Source organism: Gadus morhua, chromosome 4 (genome assembly GCF_902167405.1).
Source record: "Gadus morhua chromosome 4, gadMor3.0, whole genome shotgun sequence".
Taxonomy (NCBI): Eukaryota; Metazoa; Chordata; class Actinopteri; order Gadiformes; family Gadidae; genus Gadus; species Gadus morhua.
This window is the reverse complement of record NC_044051.1, coordinates 4,368,899-4,386,398: the sequence shown is the minus strand read 5'-3', so window position 1 is coordinate 4,386,398 and position 17,500 is coordinate 4,368,899. Positions and strand designations below refer to the sequence as shown.

Sequence of the window (17,500 nt, the reverse complement as noted above, 5' to 3'; positions counted from 1 at the left end):
TACCCCTTCAGTTACTGTGTAATTTAATCACACACCAATCAATTACACACTTTTGTAATTGAACCAACTTGTGTAATTGAACACACTTGTGTAATGAACCCTTGGTAAATTACACATTTGGTTAAATACATTTGTTGACAGTTTTCAGGGGTGTCACAAAAAAATCATACCACTATACTTTCCATTTTATATAAACTTTGTCGTTTACACTTCAGATGTAAAAAATAAATAATAATAATTAACTCCTCAGTAATGATTATAACACTGTGTAACAATAACTACGACTAACGTTAACTGTGTTGCTTACGCTAGCTGTGATGCTATTCAACCGCTGACTTTGAAGCTAACGCTCACTGTAACGCTAACGTTAACTGTGTTGCTTACGCTAGCTGTGATGCTATTCAACCGCTAACTTTGAAGCTAACGCTCGCTGTAACGCTAACGTTAACTGTGTTGCTTACGCTAGCTGTGTGATGCTATTCAACCGCTAACTTTGAAGATAACGCTCTCTGTAACGCTAACATTAACTGTGTTGCTTACGCTAGCTGTGTGATGCTATTCAACCGCTAACTTTGAAGCTAACGCTCGCTGTAACGCCAACGTTAACTGTGTTGCTTACGCTAGCTGTGATGCTATTCAACCGCTAACTTTGAAGCTAACGCTCGCTGTAACGCCAACGTTAACTGTGTTGCTTACGCTAGCTGTGATGCTATTCAACCGCTAACTTTGAAGCTAACGCTCACTGTAACACTAACGTCAACTGCGGTTCTGACAGGTGTCCGTGGAGAGCATCGTGAACAAGATGAGCCCCTCCAACCTGGCGTGTGTGTTGGGCGTGAACCTGCTGTGGCCCCCCAAGGGGAGCGTGTCCCTCTCCGCCCTGGCCCCCATCAACGTATTCACCGAGATTCTCATCGAGCACTGCGACGCCGTGTTCCGGGAGCCCGTGGTCGGCACGGCAACGGCATGAAAACACGGGAGACAACGTCTTGTTTTTTTATGACAAACTAGATAAAGTATTTTATGACGAACCACTGAACGGTTCGGACCTGGGTAAGACGATGAGCATGCCCGAGATGTCCCGGTTTTCCTGTTTTAAGGGACATTTCGGTTGACTTTGATGAGGAAAGTGTTAAAGGAGACATATTATACCACCAGGTGTAAGCGGGATTAGCCATACAAGCCGTTTCGAAAACCTGCCCCATATGACATCACTAGTGGGCGTGTCCACCTAGATCTGTGCCTGATAGATGAACGTTTACTTCAGTCCACTGGTTAGGTTGGTAGACTGATCTATCGCAGCACAGATCTAGGTGGACACGCCCACTAGAGATGTCATATGGGGCAGGTTTTTCGAAACGGCTTGTAAGGCTAATCACACTCACACCTGTAATCTAAAACGACGTGTTGTTACATATTTGCCATTATTCCGTACTTTTTCAGTGTTTCAATGACATGTTGAAAATGTGTTATGTGATTTTGCTTTGTTTCTCTTCATTTTACAAATGTATTAAAAAGTGAGGGTTTGTTACTACACATATAAGCACCTTTATTATCAGCAAGGTCCCTGGTGATGAGCGTCGCCATGACTACACCGTTGACGTTTCCGAACTTGTGTCACACGGTAACGTTACAACCAGAAACGAGTGGCAACACCAGACAGTTTTTGTTCTTAACATTTGTTTATTAATGATTCCATTTTTCATAAGAACTCGGTACAAAAAAGTGAGACTACTCTTTACCATTTACCAACTTCCATCAACGTTATTTTTTTAATGCATCATTAAAGGAAAGAAAATAAAAAATAAAAACTACATTGGCATATTTAAGACAAACACTTTTTTCCTAGACATCCTATCAACTGGACGGTCTCCGTGACAACGAAAATAAAGACGACTACTTCTTGAACAAACACGAGTTTCTCTTCCAAGCTAGGAAATCTTTGTGTTGTCTTTTACATTGTTCCCTGGCGACCAGCTCGTCATTGCTTCATAAAAATAAAAAATTCAACATTACAGTCTCCAGAATGCATAACCGAACGCAAAACAATAGAAAATCCCCAATGTTTTTTTGCCCTTCTTCTTATTTCGTCCACATCAGCGTGCCTTTTGTTGTTGTTCCTTGATAAAAGAATATAAAAATGTTTTTGATTCTTTTTTTTGTTCATTTTGTTGTTCAAATGTTTTGTGTTGTCGTTCCGTGTATTTAAAAATAGATCTGTCTTGCGGTAAGCACTGCACAGTTTCTCCCGGAGAAGATTCTGATGGAGTGGTGGTGAATGTCTGATGGAGGGGGGGGGGGGCATGCGCAAGGGAGTGTTTGATATGATCACCTTTCAAATCATCCTTCCGATAGGAAGCCGATTCAGTTTTATTAAAGGGCCCCTATTTTACCGGCAGATATGCTGTGGACACGTGGGCGTGTACACCGAGGCATGATGGGTAATGGCGACATCCAACCTGGCTGTAAAATAGGTTCCCTTTAATTATAATTACTAGTAGTAGTTATTATGGTTCGAATTTCTTGCGTCTCCTGGATTTTACACAGCCCTTGCAGGTCCGTGCGATATGCATCAAACGTGTTTACATTCTAGCCTTTCGTATTGGTGTTTGTTTAGGTTTTGTTGGACTGTTTGCGATCCCGGAGGGAACCCCCATTTGGCCCTGAAATAGACAACGACAAAAATAACAACAAAAAAATTGCATGTCTCTGTGGCAGTGACAACTCAAAATGACTTGGCGGTGGACTCGAATCCCCTATCCTCTACAAAAGATCTCCATGATATATCCTTTTTTTTTTTAAGCTATCAAGGCAAACATAATAGCATATTGATGCATGGCTATGACATTATTGATATTATGCTCAAATGGTGGTTAAGGTCTGACGCGGGCAGAATCTGTGCATTTGTTCGGAGGGGGGGGTTCAGGGGTCGTGGGGTCAACAGTGCTCACTGTATTAGCCGGAGCTCATGTACGTCAACAAAATAACAACATAACAGTTTTTAAGCATCCATGTCCTTCCAAAGTACTGTTACGCCTTTCAGGTAAAGGGAAAGTTATTTCACATCAAGGCAGAACCATAATAAACCATTTTTGCAACCGGGAAAAGTAACAGGAAATTGGAGAAGGAGAAAGCGTCGTATTGCTTTGACAACAAAGGGGGCGTTGCACCTCAAAGAAAGAATGAACTTTTACACAGAAATGAAATATAAGAAAACACTGGCAAAAATGTCCCTGAACACCATTTTGTAGTACAAGGAGGAAATGAACACAAAAGTTGAACTCCTTTCATTGCCAATCAACTGCCTCACACAGCTGTCTAGTGATATGTGGACCTTCTACTGTTGTTGTTTGTGTGAGTATGCTGGTAAATTAAAGTGTTCTACGGTGATTTTTCTCCCCCAATGATGGAAACTCTTGACTCCTCCCCTGTAACAGCTTTGATCTTTTGAGCACTTTGAAGAATTTTAGACACCAAACACAAGTAATGTTGATATGACTGAGAGAAGCTACACTTTCTCTTACAAGTACAGCTCACCAGGAATTCAATGTCTGGGGCTTACTGTCTTTAAACTGTCCCCCCTAGCCCAAGTAATGTTCAGTCCAATGTCAATGATAATAAAGTACGTAAATTGTCTTTCCTTTTCGGGGAAAAGAATGCAAAAGGTAATAAAAACAATGATATTGGAAAATGTTTGTGCATTTTTTTTCACGTTGCAAAGTGGGATCCTGCCACTGATTTTGATAAGAGCATGATATAAAGTGAAAAAGAATAATAAAAACGAAAGCGAAAGTGAAAGTAAAAAATCAAAAAAGTAAAAAACTTAAAAGCCCATTTAACGGACCGGTAGGAAGACAAGCTCTGCGGTAAGGACTCCTACAAATCAATCATGACGGCAGCCCTCCTGTCGGAAAAACAGACAGGCTCAACAACAAGCCATCAATCTCAAGAACAAACTACCTTCAATTGACTAGGTCCACTGACACCACCACCCCCACCCCCCCCCGCCCACTACGCCCCCACCCAAAAAGATCTGTCGACACCTTTCTCCGTGCTTCGTGTTGCCATCGCTCTAAAACTAGTTGCGTCTCCTCGAGGCAGTGTTCATTAGTCTGACTTGAATGTGAATTAGACAGGGCCTCCCTCCTCTATGAAATGTCAATTTGTTGAAGAAGAAAAACATTGCAACTCAATTGTTCTTTTCCAAAGCGTCAAAAGCATAAAATATAAAATAGGCAGGGAATAAAATAACTATACAAATACAAAAAGTTCCCAGTCATGATCACCCCCCCTGCCCCCTGCCACCCCCCCCCCCTCCACCCACACTCCCAGTACAAAAATGAATGGTTTCCTTTTTCTTTTTTGGCATATGTTCTATACTGGTAAAAAAAAAAGAAATGAAAGAAAGAAAGAAAACAACTGGGTTGATCTGTGGAAATGTCCCGTTATTGGAGTGCAATGGCGAAGGAAAAGGAAGGCGTGAATACGTCAGGAAAAATGTGTGAATCCAGTAAATCTGAACGACAGAAAGACCTGCAGTTGTAGTAATAGTAGTAGTAGTAGTAGTAATCAGAATAATACAACATATGTACACAATGACCCCCGCCCCCCCCCCCATCCTCCAAATACTCCCAACTTATATGTATCAACAGGCATTGGCATGAAAATACTAAAATCTCCACTACAAATGCTAATTTCTTTTTAGTTTATCTTAAATACTTTTTTGACTCTGACTTTTTTTAACTCTATTAATACTGAAAAAAAAAAAAAAAGAAGGTATCCTCTGTTTTTTTTGTTTTGTTTAGAAGGCTCGTATGCATTTTTGCAGTACATACACAACAAAAACACCCAACCCCCCCCACCCCTCCCCCTCAACCCCCCCCACACACACAGATACCTCATACACCTGAATTATTATGGCAGACACCGTCCTCAGGAGCCCCTCCTAGCCAACGTCAATGTACAGTCCCCCTCCTCCCCCCTCCAACGCTCCCGCCGTTGCGTTTCCGTGACTACGCCTACTCTAATGTTCTCTCTCACTATACGTAGAACAATAATTATACCTGTGTGTTTGTTTTTTTCCGGGTTTTTTTTCTCTTTTTTTTCTTCGCATTTTTTTTTCTCGTCGTTTTTCTTTTGTAAGAGGAAATATATTTGGGCTGCGGCGAAATACTTTGTCCACAACTTCCTGTGGCAGCGTGGTAAATCTTAAATTCTTGTAATAAATACATTAAGGCCAAGAACGTTAATAAATAGAAAATAAATAATTAAAAAAAGAAATCTCGTAAGCACTGTAGGTGTTGGGTTTAAAAAATACTATATCATGGACTGAGTGGAGGATATAGGCTCTCTTTTGTTAAAAGTTATCTTGTTGCTTTTTTGTTTTAATCCATGACACTTCTGAAGATGAAAAAATGGGTCGGTATTATTCGGTGGCAACGATGGTATCTCGTATGTGTTAGAAAAAGAAAGAAAACATCTTTTCCCTCGACATTTGGCTGAGACCAGAGACGGCTGCACGTGTCTGCTTTTGCTGCTGCTAGCTAGCTAGCTAGCCGTTGCTGCGGCTAAACAGCTAGCCATAGCTTCTGCTAACCAGCTAGCTGTTGCTGCTTCTAACCAGCTAGCAGTCGCGGCTGCTAACCAACGAGCCAAAGCTGCTGTTGGCTGCTGCGGTTAATCTCCTAGCTAGCTAGCTAGCTCACTCGTCAAGGCTACTCCCCAGCTAGCTCGTCGCGGCGGCGGCTACGCGCTAGCTAGCGGGCAGCTCCGCGCCCTAGTTGTTGCCCTGGGCCTGGCCCCTCTGGAGCAGCGCCGAGGGTCCGACGGGGATCGAGGCGATGGCGGTGGCGGTGGCCGGGCCCAGGGTGATGGCGGCGTTGGCGCTGACGCCGCCGCCGCCGCCGCTGCTGGTGGTGCTGGTGGTGGTGCTGGTGGCGCTGGCCGGCTTGATCCAGGGCAGCGAGAGCAGGGGGGCCTTGGCGGTGGTGGTGGCGGTCATGGTGACCTGGAGGACCTGGTCCCGCTGGATGAGGCGGATCAGGGCCTTGACCCGCTCCAGGGAGGCCTGGGTGCTGCGCTGCTGGCCCAGCAGGCGCTCCCGCACGTCCATGCACTGCTGCAGGGAGGAGGGGGGAAGGCGGGAGGAGGCAACGGTGAGGAGGCGCTCTGTGTGACAAGGGTGAACTGTGGCTGATCGACAACGTTGATGAACCGCCGCAAGGAACCTGGTTTGATTCCGGCCTGCGTTCCTATTCTACATATCCTTTATCTCCTCTCCTCCTCCTCCCCTCTCTCTCCCCTCTCCTCCCTCTCTCTCCCCTCTACTCCCTCTCTCTCTTCTCTCTCTCTCCCTCTCTCTCTCCTCTCCTCCCTCTTCTCTCTCTCTCTCTCTCTCTCTCTCTCTCTCTCTCTCTCTCTCTCTCTCCCTCTCTCTCTCCTCTCCTCCCTCTTCTCTCTCTCTCTCTCTCTCTCTCTCTCTCTCTCTCTCTCTCCTCTCCTCCCTCTCCTCTCTCTCTCCTCTCCTCCCTCTCCTCTCTCTCTCCCCTCTCCTCTCTCACCCCTCTACTCCCTCTCTCTCTCCTCTCTCTCTCTCTCTCTCCCCTCTACTCCCTCTCTCTCTCTCTCTCTCTCCCCCCTCTCTCTCTCTCTCTCTCTCTCTCTCTCTCTCTCTCTCTCTCTCTCTCTCTCTCTCTCTCTCTCTCTCTCTCTCTCTCTCTCTCTCTCTCTCTCTCTCTCTCTCTCCCCTCTACTCCCTCTCTCTCCCCTCTCTCTCCCCTCTCCTCTCTCTCTATCCCCTCTCCTCTCCATCCAAGTCCAAAAGCCCCTTTAAACATATCAACAAAGAGGGTAACTTAATCTTACCAAATGATGATTAAATACTATTTTTTAAACATTTTACTTCCAAATATGTGCAGGGAGTGGTCGGGTCGTTAAGGCGTTGTGCAAACAACGGTTTGAGTTCAGCTTTTTCTCAATTCAAGCAAAAAGGCGAAACCCTTTTTTATTGTGACATGATAAAAGCTCCCTGAATAACTCCTGATCCCGACCGACCGGTTAACGGGGCGCCGGGGTTTGCATCATGAGCTCCGTCTCAGCCACGTCACTCCTCCTCACCTCGAGAGACTTGTTCAGCATCTTGTCCTGCTCCTCCAGGTGAGCGCACTCCTTCTTCAGCTCCGTGTTCCTCCTCAGAAGCCTCCTCTTTTCCTCCTGCCTCACTGCTCGTCCAATCACACGCAGGGGGGGGGGGGGGGGAAGACGCAAACAATCCACAGACACAAACACAAAGAACACACGTCGTCCGTCAGTACAGGGAACGGAGAGGCTTGCGACGTCTGATGCACTTTTTTAATCCAGAAGATAATGCAACATAAGCCGGAGGGCGAATCCTCACCTGTCTTGTGTGTCACGTAGGACTGGACAAAGTTCTGCGGCCAGGACATGTTCTCCTTGTTAAGAACCTGCAGGAAGCGAGAACGGTGTTAAACGGTGAATGGACTGCATTTATACCGCATTTATATACTCTATAACCAGTGGCCACTCAAAGTGTTTACAATATTGCCAAACTTTCATACACACATTCACACACCGACGGCAGTATCTCGCTCAGGGACACCTCGGCTAGGAGGAGCCGGGGATCGAACTAGCAACCTTCCGGTTACCAGCCAACCCGCTCAACCTCCTAAGCCATATGCCGCCCTTGTTACGTCAGAGACTAGAACTACGACTAGGACTACGTTTGGTTTAGACGGAGCCAGGAGTCGTCGCCACAGAAGTGGAGCTCTGGACCGACTCCCTTCTTAAGAGGAGTGAGTGTAAATCATTCCCTTAGCAGGGGGACATTAACGTAGTTACCCAGCATGCTGTTTCTGAGTCCGAGTCGAGACACATATTATTAAGGAGCAGTTTGGGATTAGCCGTCTCACTCTGAGATGGCTCGCGATAGGAAGTGCTGTATGAATAACATGGTCGTCGTTAAGCGTATCAGACTTAGCGACCGTGGACCGCGCGGGCGTTCGTACCTTCTTCTGGCACTTGGGGCAGTACCAGGCGGCCCGCGGGGGGGTTTTGAGGGGGGGCTGCAGGCAGTCGGGGTGGTAGGCGCGGGTGCAGTTGTGACAGGGCTGGAGCTCACCCTCCTCCTTGCAGACGGAGCAGTGCTCGTCGTGCTCCAAGTCCTCCTTCGAAAACAACAACAGAACAACAACAAACAAAATGGCAACCCGTTATCTTGGAGTTTTCTTTCGTTTTATATTTTCTTAGTTTCTTTCTTTGTGTCTTTCTTTCATTCTTTCGTTCTTTCTTCCTTCCTTCCTAAGTTTTCTTTCATTTTATTTTTCTTTCTTTCGTTCTTTCTTTCATTCTCTTTCTTTCATTCGTTTTCTCTCTTTTTTTCTTTCTTTCGTTCCTTCTTTCTCTAACTCTATAGTACATCTATTGCTGCTATAGCCAGGCCTTCCACACTGCACATCACACCCACCTTTCCATAACTAACTCAGAGCCATTATTAAAGGTAGATTCAAAGCCGTCGCCCCCACTTCGCCAACTCATCCATCCCCAACACCCCTAACTTTAATATCATAGACCAACACTGTGGCACTCAAGAGTCCATGCTAGTATACGCAGTGTGATTCTCCAGTGTGGGCGTTTTCATTACAGCCCTAATCTCTCCGTCGGTCGGTTAGAGCTTCAGAGGGCAGGCCTGTGAGAGGGCCGAGAGCCAACTGGTGTTCAGGGCAGATCTCAGCTCGCCCGCTGGGAGAGAGAGGGCCGACCGACGCTAGGTAAATGCGCTCTGAATTGGCAGAGCTCATGGGAGCACAAAAGCGTGTTCCTACATGAGGAGTTCCACCACGGAGTCTGGGAAGGTTGGAGTCGAGGTTGGTTGGAGTCAAACTATTTTCCCATTTTTTATTCACTTTCATTTCAATCTATTGGAATCTACTCCATCTATCTAACTATTGAACAGTCTAACACTCTATCTAAATATCGATCACTCTATCACTCTCTATCTAACTATTGCTCTCTATCTAACTATTGATCTATCACGCTATCAATCTGTCTATCTATACTTGATCAACTATATAAAATATACTTCATATAGTACATGAAGTTTATATACTACATACAAAGGAACTTCCCCCTCTGTCTGTGGAAATGACATAAATAAGATATCAGATCACACAACACACAAACACACACACCCACACAGGTGCACTCAACCAGACACACACCCAAAGATAAACCTACTTTGGGTTCATCTTTGGGAGTGGGTGACGCACAGATGCACACACACAGATAGACCTACCTACACACACATGCACCGACACACACACACACACACACACACACACAAATAAACCTACACACACACAGATACACATACACACAGATGCAGTGACCGACACAGACGCACAGGCCACATATATAGCTGCCTACACACACACACACACACACACACACACACACACACACACACTCGTCCTGTCATCAGGGGTGGGGTACGTACCTTCCAGCAGAGATCCTCTGTGTCTAGCGTGTGGATGGGAAGCACAGCACAGGTTAGTAAGACTGCTGGGGCAGGGGGTTGCGGTGGGGGGGGGGGGGGGGGGGGGGGTGCGGACACAGGGTGGGGGTGGTGGAGGGTGGGGGTGGAGGAGGATGGAGCAGTAAAGCCATGCATGCGCTGCAGAAAGGGGTCCAGCTCACACAGAGCATGTGCGTGTTATTCACACGGGTTTTGGGACGGCAACAGAATTGGAATGCACCCGAAGCAGCGATGCAATGAGGAGGCAACGATCAAATGAAGAGGCTTGGAGAGAACGACCAAAGGGCCTCGAGAACCACAGCCTCCCCGACCGCTGGGCATCCGTTCATCAAGAGAAGGTTCTCTTTCTTTGTGTGTATGTGTATGACTGTGTGAATGTGTGAGTTTGAGTATGTGTATATGTGTACTTGTATGTGTGTGTGTGTGGGTGTATGTTTGAGTATGTATGTGTATGTGTGCGTGTGTATGACTGTGTGTATATGTGTGTGTGCACGTGTGAGAATGTGTGTGTATGTTAATGCGAGAGTGTGTAGGTACGTGTGGGTGTGTGCGCGTGCGTTTGTGTGTGTGTATAAGTGTACTTGTATGCGTGCGTGTGTGTGTGTGTTGGTGTGTGTGCGTTTGTGTGTGTGTATACGTGTACTCGTATGCGTATGTGTTTGTGTGTGTGTGTTAGGGTTTTTGCGTTACCTTGTGACATGAAAAGGGGGTTGTTCAGGTAGTTTGATGCAAGTCGTTTGCGCTGAGAGGCCAAAGAGCAAAGAAATGGAAATAGTTAGACCAGTTGGAATATTAAAAACGTCCATTTCGCAAGAGTCACAGTTTAGTAATTCAGTTACGAAACAGATGAGTGTTGAATAAAACATTGTTTAAAATTGGCCCTGAAAAGTACGATACAGACCTACAGTTATGAATAAGTTGCAAAGACATTTAAATAAAATGTTCTTATTATCCCAAAATGCAGCACTGCGTTTTTTTTCCCCAGAGAAAGCATAACTGCAACTTTGCGAAGAATTATTTTCATAAAATTCCATCCAGGTAGACAGTTGGAATGACATTGCGGTTCTGTCGGCCATCTTGGTCCCAACTGGTCCTCAGCAGAGGTTCTCTGTTCTGTCGGCCATCTTGGTCCCAACAGTGGGTCAAAGAGGCTCTCTCACCTCGGGCTCAAACAGGCCGCTGTACGCTGGGTTGGCTGTGCTCCGCCTCTTCCTCTCCTGTCTCTTGGTCTGGAGCTCTGCATCACAGCCACCATGTTATGACATGTTAGTAACAGCATGGGATGGACAACGTATACCACATTTTTTGCATAATTTGTGAAAAATATATATTTTTTTAGACACATGAAAAGCCTAAACACATAAGAAAATATATATTTATATTCCCTTTTTCCAAAATGTTTGTTTGAGTTGTTTTTAAAGTTTTACAGGAATGCAAAGAAACAAAAGTTGCAGATTTTTTTAATATTTACCTCAAACAAATCAATAAACAACGACAACAACAAAGACTGACCTTCCAAGTAGTCCGTGGTGACTAGGCCGAGGGCAACCATGAAGGCAATTTTCTGCAACAGACGAGGATCACGGTAGCATTAATAACAGGCGTGTTTGATTCAAGATTCATCCACTTTATTCGTCACACACAAACATCACATACAGGATCGTTCAGTAAAACTGAACTCGCAAAACAAAAAAAGCAACAGTATCAACTATCAAAAACTTAAAAGAAGAAACGTTTTTGTGGTAGAGACAAGCAACACTATTTGCAATAGGAGTAGATTTAACGAAGGGATCTGAAATAATATTTGAAAAATATATAGTAGGGATGCATCAAAATGAAATTCTTGGCCGAAACCGAATACACTGAAACAGTTGGCCGAAAGCCGAAACCTTACTCTTTAATTTTTCACCATTGCATAAATCAAACAATTAAATTTCCTTTATAAACTTTTTTGTCTTGCTTTTCAATAAAAAAAATCAATTACAAATTTGATAGAAAATATTTATTTAATACTGAACGTTTTCTTACAGTCCAGCAGACCTTATAGCAAGAATTTAAGAACAATGTAACTTAAAATAAATTAGTTATTTTTTATTTTATTTTTTTATCAAAAAAAAATGTTCGGTGTATTTTTTTCGGCCCTTTTACTCCTTCGGCCGAAACCAAAAATTATGTTTTGGGCCATTTTCGGCCGAACATTTTCGGTTGCCGAATATTCGCTGCATCCCTAATATATAGATATGTTTAGTTGCAGTATGTCTGTCTGTCTTTGTGTCTGTGTGTTTATTAAGAGTGGGATGTTGACCACATACAGCTCTCGCAAGCATGGAGGGTGTAGGGGTCTGACTATCCAGAGGATAAACGTGACATCATCGGGGTGGGCTCGGAGATTATCTGGGATTATCAGTCGGAATAATTGGATCAGTTAACCGAGATCAGATCAGCGTTGACGAGATAAACATCAGCGCCGATTCCGGGGTCGTGTTCGACCAGAACGAAGCAACACGAACGAGAGACTTGGCGGTTGGGAACATTTGTCGGTTGATTTGATGGACAAAATGGCGGAAACCCCGCTTTCGCTGTTCACTTGAAACCGGACGTTTCCAGTTGGGTTTGTTAAGTCTTGTCTTGTTTTTAGGAGGAACAGAGAGAATGTTGTGGAGGAATCTTGGGAAAGGCTGCGTGTTGGCAGGAGACTCGCTATCTGTTAAGTATCCCACAGTAAATGGGTCATGATTCAACCAAACCGCTTGTAATACTGGTCTAAAATGCAATTAGAAAAATGTAGAAACACAAAAATAGATAGAACGGTTCTGTTATACAACCTATTGAACGGCTGATTCACGCCAGCTTGAGATCAAGAAAATAATGTCAGAAAAAGCCCATCAATTAAATTAAATGGGTTCAGCATAGTCTAGCGGTGATTGTGTTTGTCTCTAAATCAAGAGTTGCGGTCGTTATACGTCTCTGTTGAGCGATGTACAACGCTGATCATACACTGGACTAAACCGGTTCGGGGGTTCTAAGGCGGTTTGGGGGGGATGAGTATTGAGAGAGCGTCCTCATCCCACAGATCACCACGGCGACCTCCTCCTCACCTCTGGGTCTTCTTCGTCCTTCTTGGGGGCGGCGGGGGTGGGGGTGGTGGGGGGCGACCGGGCCGGGCTGCCCCCCAGGGACGGTGTGCTGGCCTGGGCCCGTGGGGAGCGGATGGGGGCCTGGGACTGGAGGATTATGACCTGGGGGGCAGAACACACCACACACACACACACACACACACACACACACACACACACACACACACACACACACACACACACACACACACACACACACACACACACAGGAGCACGGGCACACACACACACACATACACACACACACACACACACAGACACACACAGACACACACACACACAGATGATATGTGTTAGAAAGGTTTGACCATTTTGAATAATTCACATTTGTGTTAATAATACGCTAGGTGGCTGTTGACGTTGTTGTTGTTGATTTTGGGCTGTAGCTGAGGTTTCTAGGCGGTTGATTGCATTTGAACAAATTGTCCATACACATCTACAGTTTAACATTTGACAAGAACACACATTTCAGTAACACAGACCTCACTAACTAGAAGAAATACATTCAGAAGAGAAGCCCATAGCGAGAAAAGGACCACATTCTAAACGCTAGTTAGCAAAGCTTAGGGCAGGTGGGACAGTGTAATAGCCAACGGTTGACCATCAGCCACCGGAGGTCAAACGTTAAACCTCACCTTGCTGTCTGCGCTGAACAGCAGCGGCTGCACTTTGACCAGCGCCTCTCCGACGGCCACCACGCCGCTACTGGCGGCGGTCGACGCCACCACGGGGGAGCGGGAGGAGGAGGAGGGGGAGGTGGAGGAGGAGGAGGTGGAGGAGGAGGCGGAGGCGGAGGCGGAGGCGGAGGAGGAGGAGGAAGAGGTCGTGATGAGAGCCAACGCCACCCCGGGCCCCACGGGGGTGCTGGCCTTCGGTGGGACGCCGCTGGACTCCTGACCCCCCCCCGATGACAGGTCCTGGGCCTTCGCCGCCGCCGGGGTGGGCACCAGGAGGTGGGAGGGGGCGGGCGGGGCTGAAGGAGGTGGAGGTGGAGGAGGAGGAGGAGGAGGTGGTGGAGGAGGAGGAGGAGGAGCCGGGGGGGCCGAGGGGTCTCCCTGGCCGCCGTTGGACCGGTGCTCGGGGCTGAAGGTGCAGTTGGCGGTGGGCAGAGCGGGGCCCTTGCTGCGGGGGCCCGACAGGGTGGTGGCCTTCTGCAGGCTGAGGGGCTGGAGGTCCTGGCAGGGGGTGTGGGGCAGGCTGTCAGGGATCTGGGTCTTTGGCCTGACCTGGACAGGGGGGGGTGGGGGGGACAGTACCAGGGGGTTAGCGGGACATAGATAGATAGATACTCCTATCCACACACACACACACACACACACACACACACACACACACACACTAGGGGTGTGAATCTTTGGCTTCATACGATTCGATTCGATTAACGATTCAGTAGTTGGCGATTCGATTCAAGGACAATTATTTCGATTCTGTAAACCACGATTCGATTCAGTAACTTTGAACCAAAATTCTATATCCGTGTAATAAACATGCAATAATGTGATTGAGACTCTCTGTATTCTTCTGAAAGGTGAAAAAATGAGCTGAGTAGCTGATGACAGTGTTACGGATTACCGAGCTGCATTTCACAAAATAAACGTGTAAACTAAGTTTTAAAACATTAATCATAATCGATTCATACGATTTAAAGCATTTATATCGATTATTGGTGAAGCCAAAGCGATTCATTCTATTTATTTATTTTAGCAGATCGATTTAGTTGAATCGGTAGGACTGACAATCGATTCATCGATGCATTGCATGAATCGTTACACCCCTAACACACACACACACACACACACACACACACACACACACACACACACACACACACACACACACATACACACACACACACACACACACACACACACACACACACACACACACACAAACCGACCCATGCACACGTACATGCACACACACACAAACTGTTCTAGAAAGTAAGGGTACAAAACTGGGTTGATTCCAACTCTCTAATCTTTTTTGGACTCAACATTTTTTGGACTCATCTTATTTGGACTCATCCTTTTTGGATACAAGACTCAGTTTTGTACCCAGAAGATAACAGCTTATTCAAACCGACACGCTGTAGATATGTACCCCAAATCAAACTTATTGTGTTTGTTTATTCCAACTCTGACAGCGGTTCTGCGTTACCAGGCTGCCGCTGTCAGTGCAGCTCTGTGATGAATAATGAATAATGTTTGTCCTTGCCGAGCAGATTAAGATAAGAGGAGATGCATTGTGGGAAGATTAGTTGTGTTGTGTGTGAAGGTAGAAGAAGGTCCATAGTGTATCCAAATCGTGATGGGTCCCACTCTGTCTTATTAATGTGTGGTTAACCCAGGCCCTGCCAACGGAACACTTTGTAACTTTCAATAATGAATAACGTGGAGAAGGCCCTGCCTTTAAACTTACTCAACGCATCTCACACACACACACACACACACACACACACAAACACAAACAAGAGACACACACGCACGGACACAACACAAACCGACCCATGCACGCGTACATGCACACACACACAAGCACGCACACAAACAGACACACAAACACAAACGCATGTCAACTGCACTCGCCCGCATGCACACATAAACAAACACACACGCACACAAACAAACACACGCGCACGGATAAACAAACACTCACAGACACACACAAACAGACACACATCGCACCCTCTGGTTTAGATCTTTTTCTCCAAAGCTATCCTGCTGTTTGAGTGGCGTGGTAACAATAATAAACAACGTGAGTGACTGTGACGTGCACAGGACAGGAGTGTGCACGTGGGAGCTGCCTGGATGACCTGGCGTCTCCCTCAGACACGGGGGAGAGAAGCCCATGGACAAAGAGTCCATGTCAGGTCCACTCTAATAATTATCTCTCTCCCTCTCCCTCTCACACACACACACACACACACACACACACACACACACACACACACACACACACACACACACACACAGATGTACAAAAACACACACACAAAGATGTGTGCACACACACGCGCACACACACACACACACACACACACACACACACACACACACACACACACACACACACACACACACACACACACACGCGGAGACAGATGCTGCCGCGGTCCCGTGAGAGTTGAAGCGTGTCTGGACGTGAGCAGGCTTTCAATGTGGCCACAGCGGCCAATCAGAGGAGAGGGGGCGGGACCAGGGGCGGATGGTGCCTGTCTGGAGGATATAAGGTGGGGGATGTGGTGGCTAGGCTGTGTGTGTGTGTGTGTGTGTGTGTGTGTGTGTGTGTGTGTGTGTGTGTGTGTGTGTGTGTGTGTGTGTGTGTGTGTGTGTGCTCATGTGTGTTTGTGCGAGTGCGTGTGCGTCGGGGGGGGGGGGGGGGAAGCCAATTTCCCGAAAGAAACCGTCACACTAACCAGTTTGTCCTCCTACATATCGGCCACACACAAGGACACAATATTAGTTCAGTGTCGGCCATGTTTGATCTAGTGTGCAGCGTGACAGGAGAGATAAACGAGTGGAAGAGAGGGGAGGTCGGCAGGTGCACACGTGGACTGCGCTGCCACCTTGTGGCCGGCTCTGTGCTCTGCAGGCCGGGAGGAGAGCCACGCTGGTATCTATCCAGCTCTGTTTTGCATAGCGTCAGTCGATAAACATAAGCATAATGCATAATGTCATGTATAGTGTAGCATATTAGATCAATAATGTTGACGGCCAAACGGTCAATAGTGTTTCATTGTGTGTTTACATTTCCATTGCTCAAATCCTGTGTATGTATCTTTTTTTTATGAACAGTCGTGTGTGTGTAAATCGTTTCTCCTTTTTGATGTTTTCAATTCTTTTAAATTCCTATTCATGCATAGGCCTATTTAGTATTTCCATCATTCATTCAATCATTGTAATCCTATTTTATTCCTACATATCTCAGATCCACTTCCATTTACAGGAGCTTATCCTCATGTAAAGTTTTGATCTTCTGTTTGTGTGTGTGTGTGTGTGTGTGTGTGTGTGTGTGTGTGTGTGTGTGTGTGTGTGTGTGTGTGTGTGTGTGTGTGTGTTGTGTGTCTGTGTCTTTGTGTCTGTGCAGATGGAGCCTTGGAGTGTACTTAAATCCCTTGGAAGCAAGGACAGGAGAACCCCCTCCACCCACACAACTCGCTCCACGCAAACACACAAACACACGCATACACACAAAACCACCACCACTCTAAAGGCTCCCTTGATCTATTAAACACACAAACACACACTCAAATACACAAACATACACACACACACACGCACACAGATGCCAGGAATGATTCAGCTTTGATTTGCTGAACCACATACATATGAAATACCGCTGAAAAAAAAACAACCGCATGACATTGGTTGAATGAATGATGACTATCAGGAAATTGAATATTGATATTGCTACTTCTCTAAAGATATCTTAGACTTCAGCAAACTGGAGATCAAGTGAAGGTTCATGGAGGTTGTGTTTGGTGGCATAAAGTGTGTGTGTGTGTGTGTGTGTGTGTGTGTGTGTGTGTGTGTGTGTGTGTGTGTGTGTGTGTGTGTGTGTGTGTGTGTGTGTTTGAGAAAAAGTGCATGAGAGAGAAAGAGAAAGAGAGAGGGTATGGGAGAGAGAGTACCTATGTGAGAGATAGTGTGTATGTGTGTGAGTCTGTATGCGTGTGAGTACACACCTGAGGTATCACTGTTGGTGCTTGTCCTGCCAGCCTGTGCAGAGAGCTCACTTGAGGCACCTTGATGGGCGATGTTGTCAGTGCTCCAAGCATCTGCGGGCGAGAGACAAAGACATAGAGAGAGAGAGA

The 17,500-nt window shown here is 46.1% G+C and overlaps 2 protein-coding genes across 5 annotated transcripts in view; one reads left to right on the top strand and one right to left on the bottom strand.

Moving 5' to 3' along the window:
* LOC115542694 (rho GTPase-activating protein 8) overlaps positions 1–2,145 on the top strand; it is a 35,047-nt gene extending 32,902 nt beyond the window's left edge. For both annotated transcript variants that reach the window (XM_030355066.1, XM_030355065.1), the window contains exon 13: positions 776–2,145. In XM_030355066.1, coding sequence (XP_030210926.1) covers positions 776–970 — 195 coding nt within the window. In that variant the 3' untranslated portion in view covers positions 971–2,145. The remainder of the gene's footprint in view (positions 1–775) is intronic.
* A 2,743-nt stretch (positions 2,146–4,888) lies between these two features.
* The window catches only part of phf21b (PHD finger protein 21B), a 77,237-nt gene continuing 64,625 nt past the window's right edge, over positions 4,889–17,500 (bottom strand). For 2 of the 3 annotated variants that reach the window (XM_030355034.1, XM_030355036.1), the window contains exons 4-14: positions 17,372–17,464; positions 13,323–13,913; positions 12,649–12,789; positions 11,063–11,114; positions 10,711–10,787; positions 10,241–10,292; positions 9,512–9,534; positions 8,025–8,183; positions 7,397–7,463; positions 7,117–7,220; positions 4,889–6,118 (exon numbers count right to left, since the gene is read on the bottom strand). In XM_030355034.1, coding sequence (XP_030210894.1) covers positions 5,777–6,118; positions 7,117–7,220; positions 7,397–7,463; positions 8,025–8,183; positions 9,512–9,534; positions 10,241–10,292; positions 10,711–10,787; positions 11,063–11,114; positions 12,649–12,789; positions 13,323–13,913; positions 17,372–17,464 — 1,701 coding nt within the window. In that variant the 3' untranslated portion in view covers positions 4,889–5,776. The remainder of the gene's footprint in view (positions 6,119–7,116; positions 7,221–7,396; positions 7,464–8,024; positions 8,184–9,511; positions 9,535–10,240; positions 10,293–10,710; positions 10,788–11,062; positions 11,115–12,648; positions 12,790–13,322; positions 13,914–17,371; positions 17,465–17,500) is intronic. The other variant, XM_030355035.1, reaches the window with a different exon arrangement.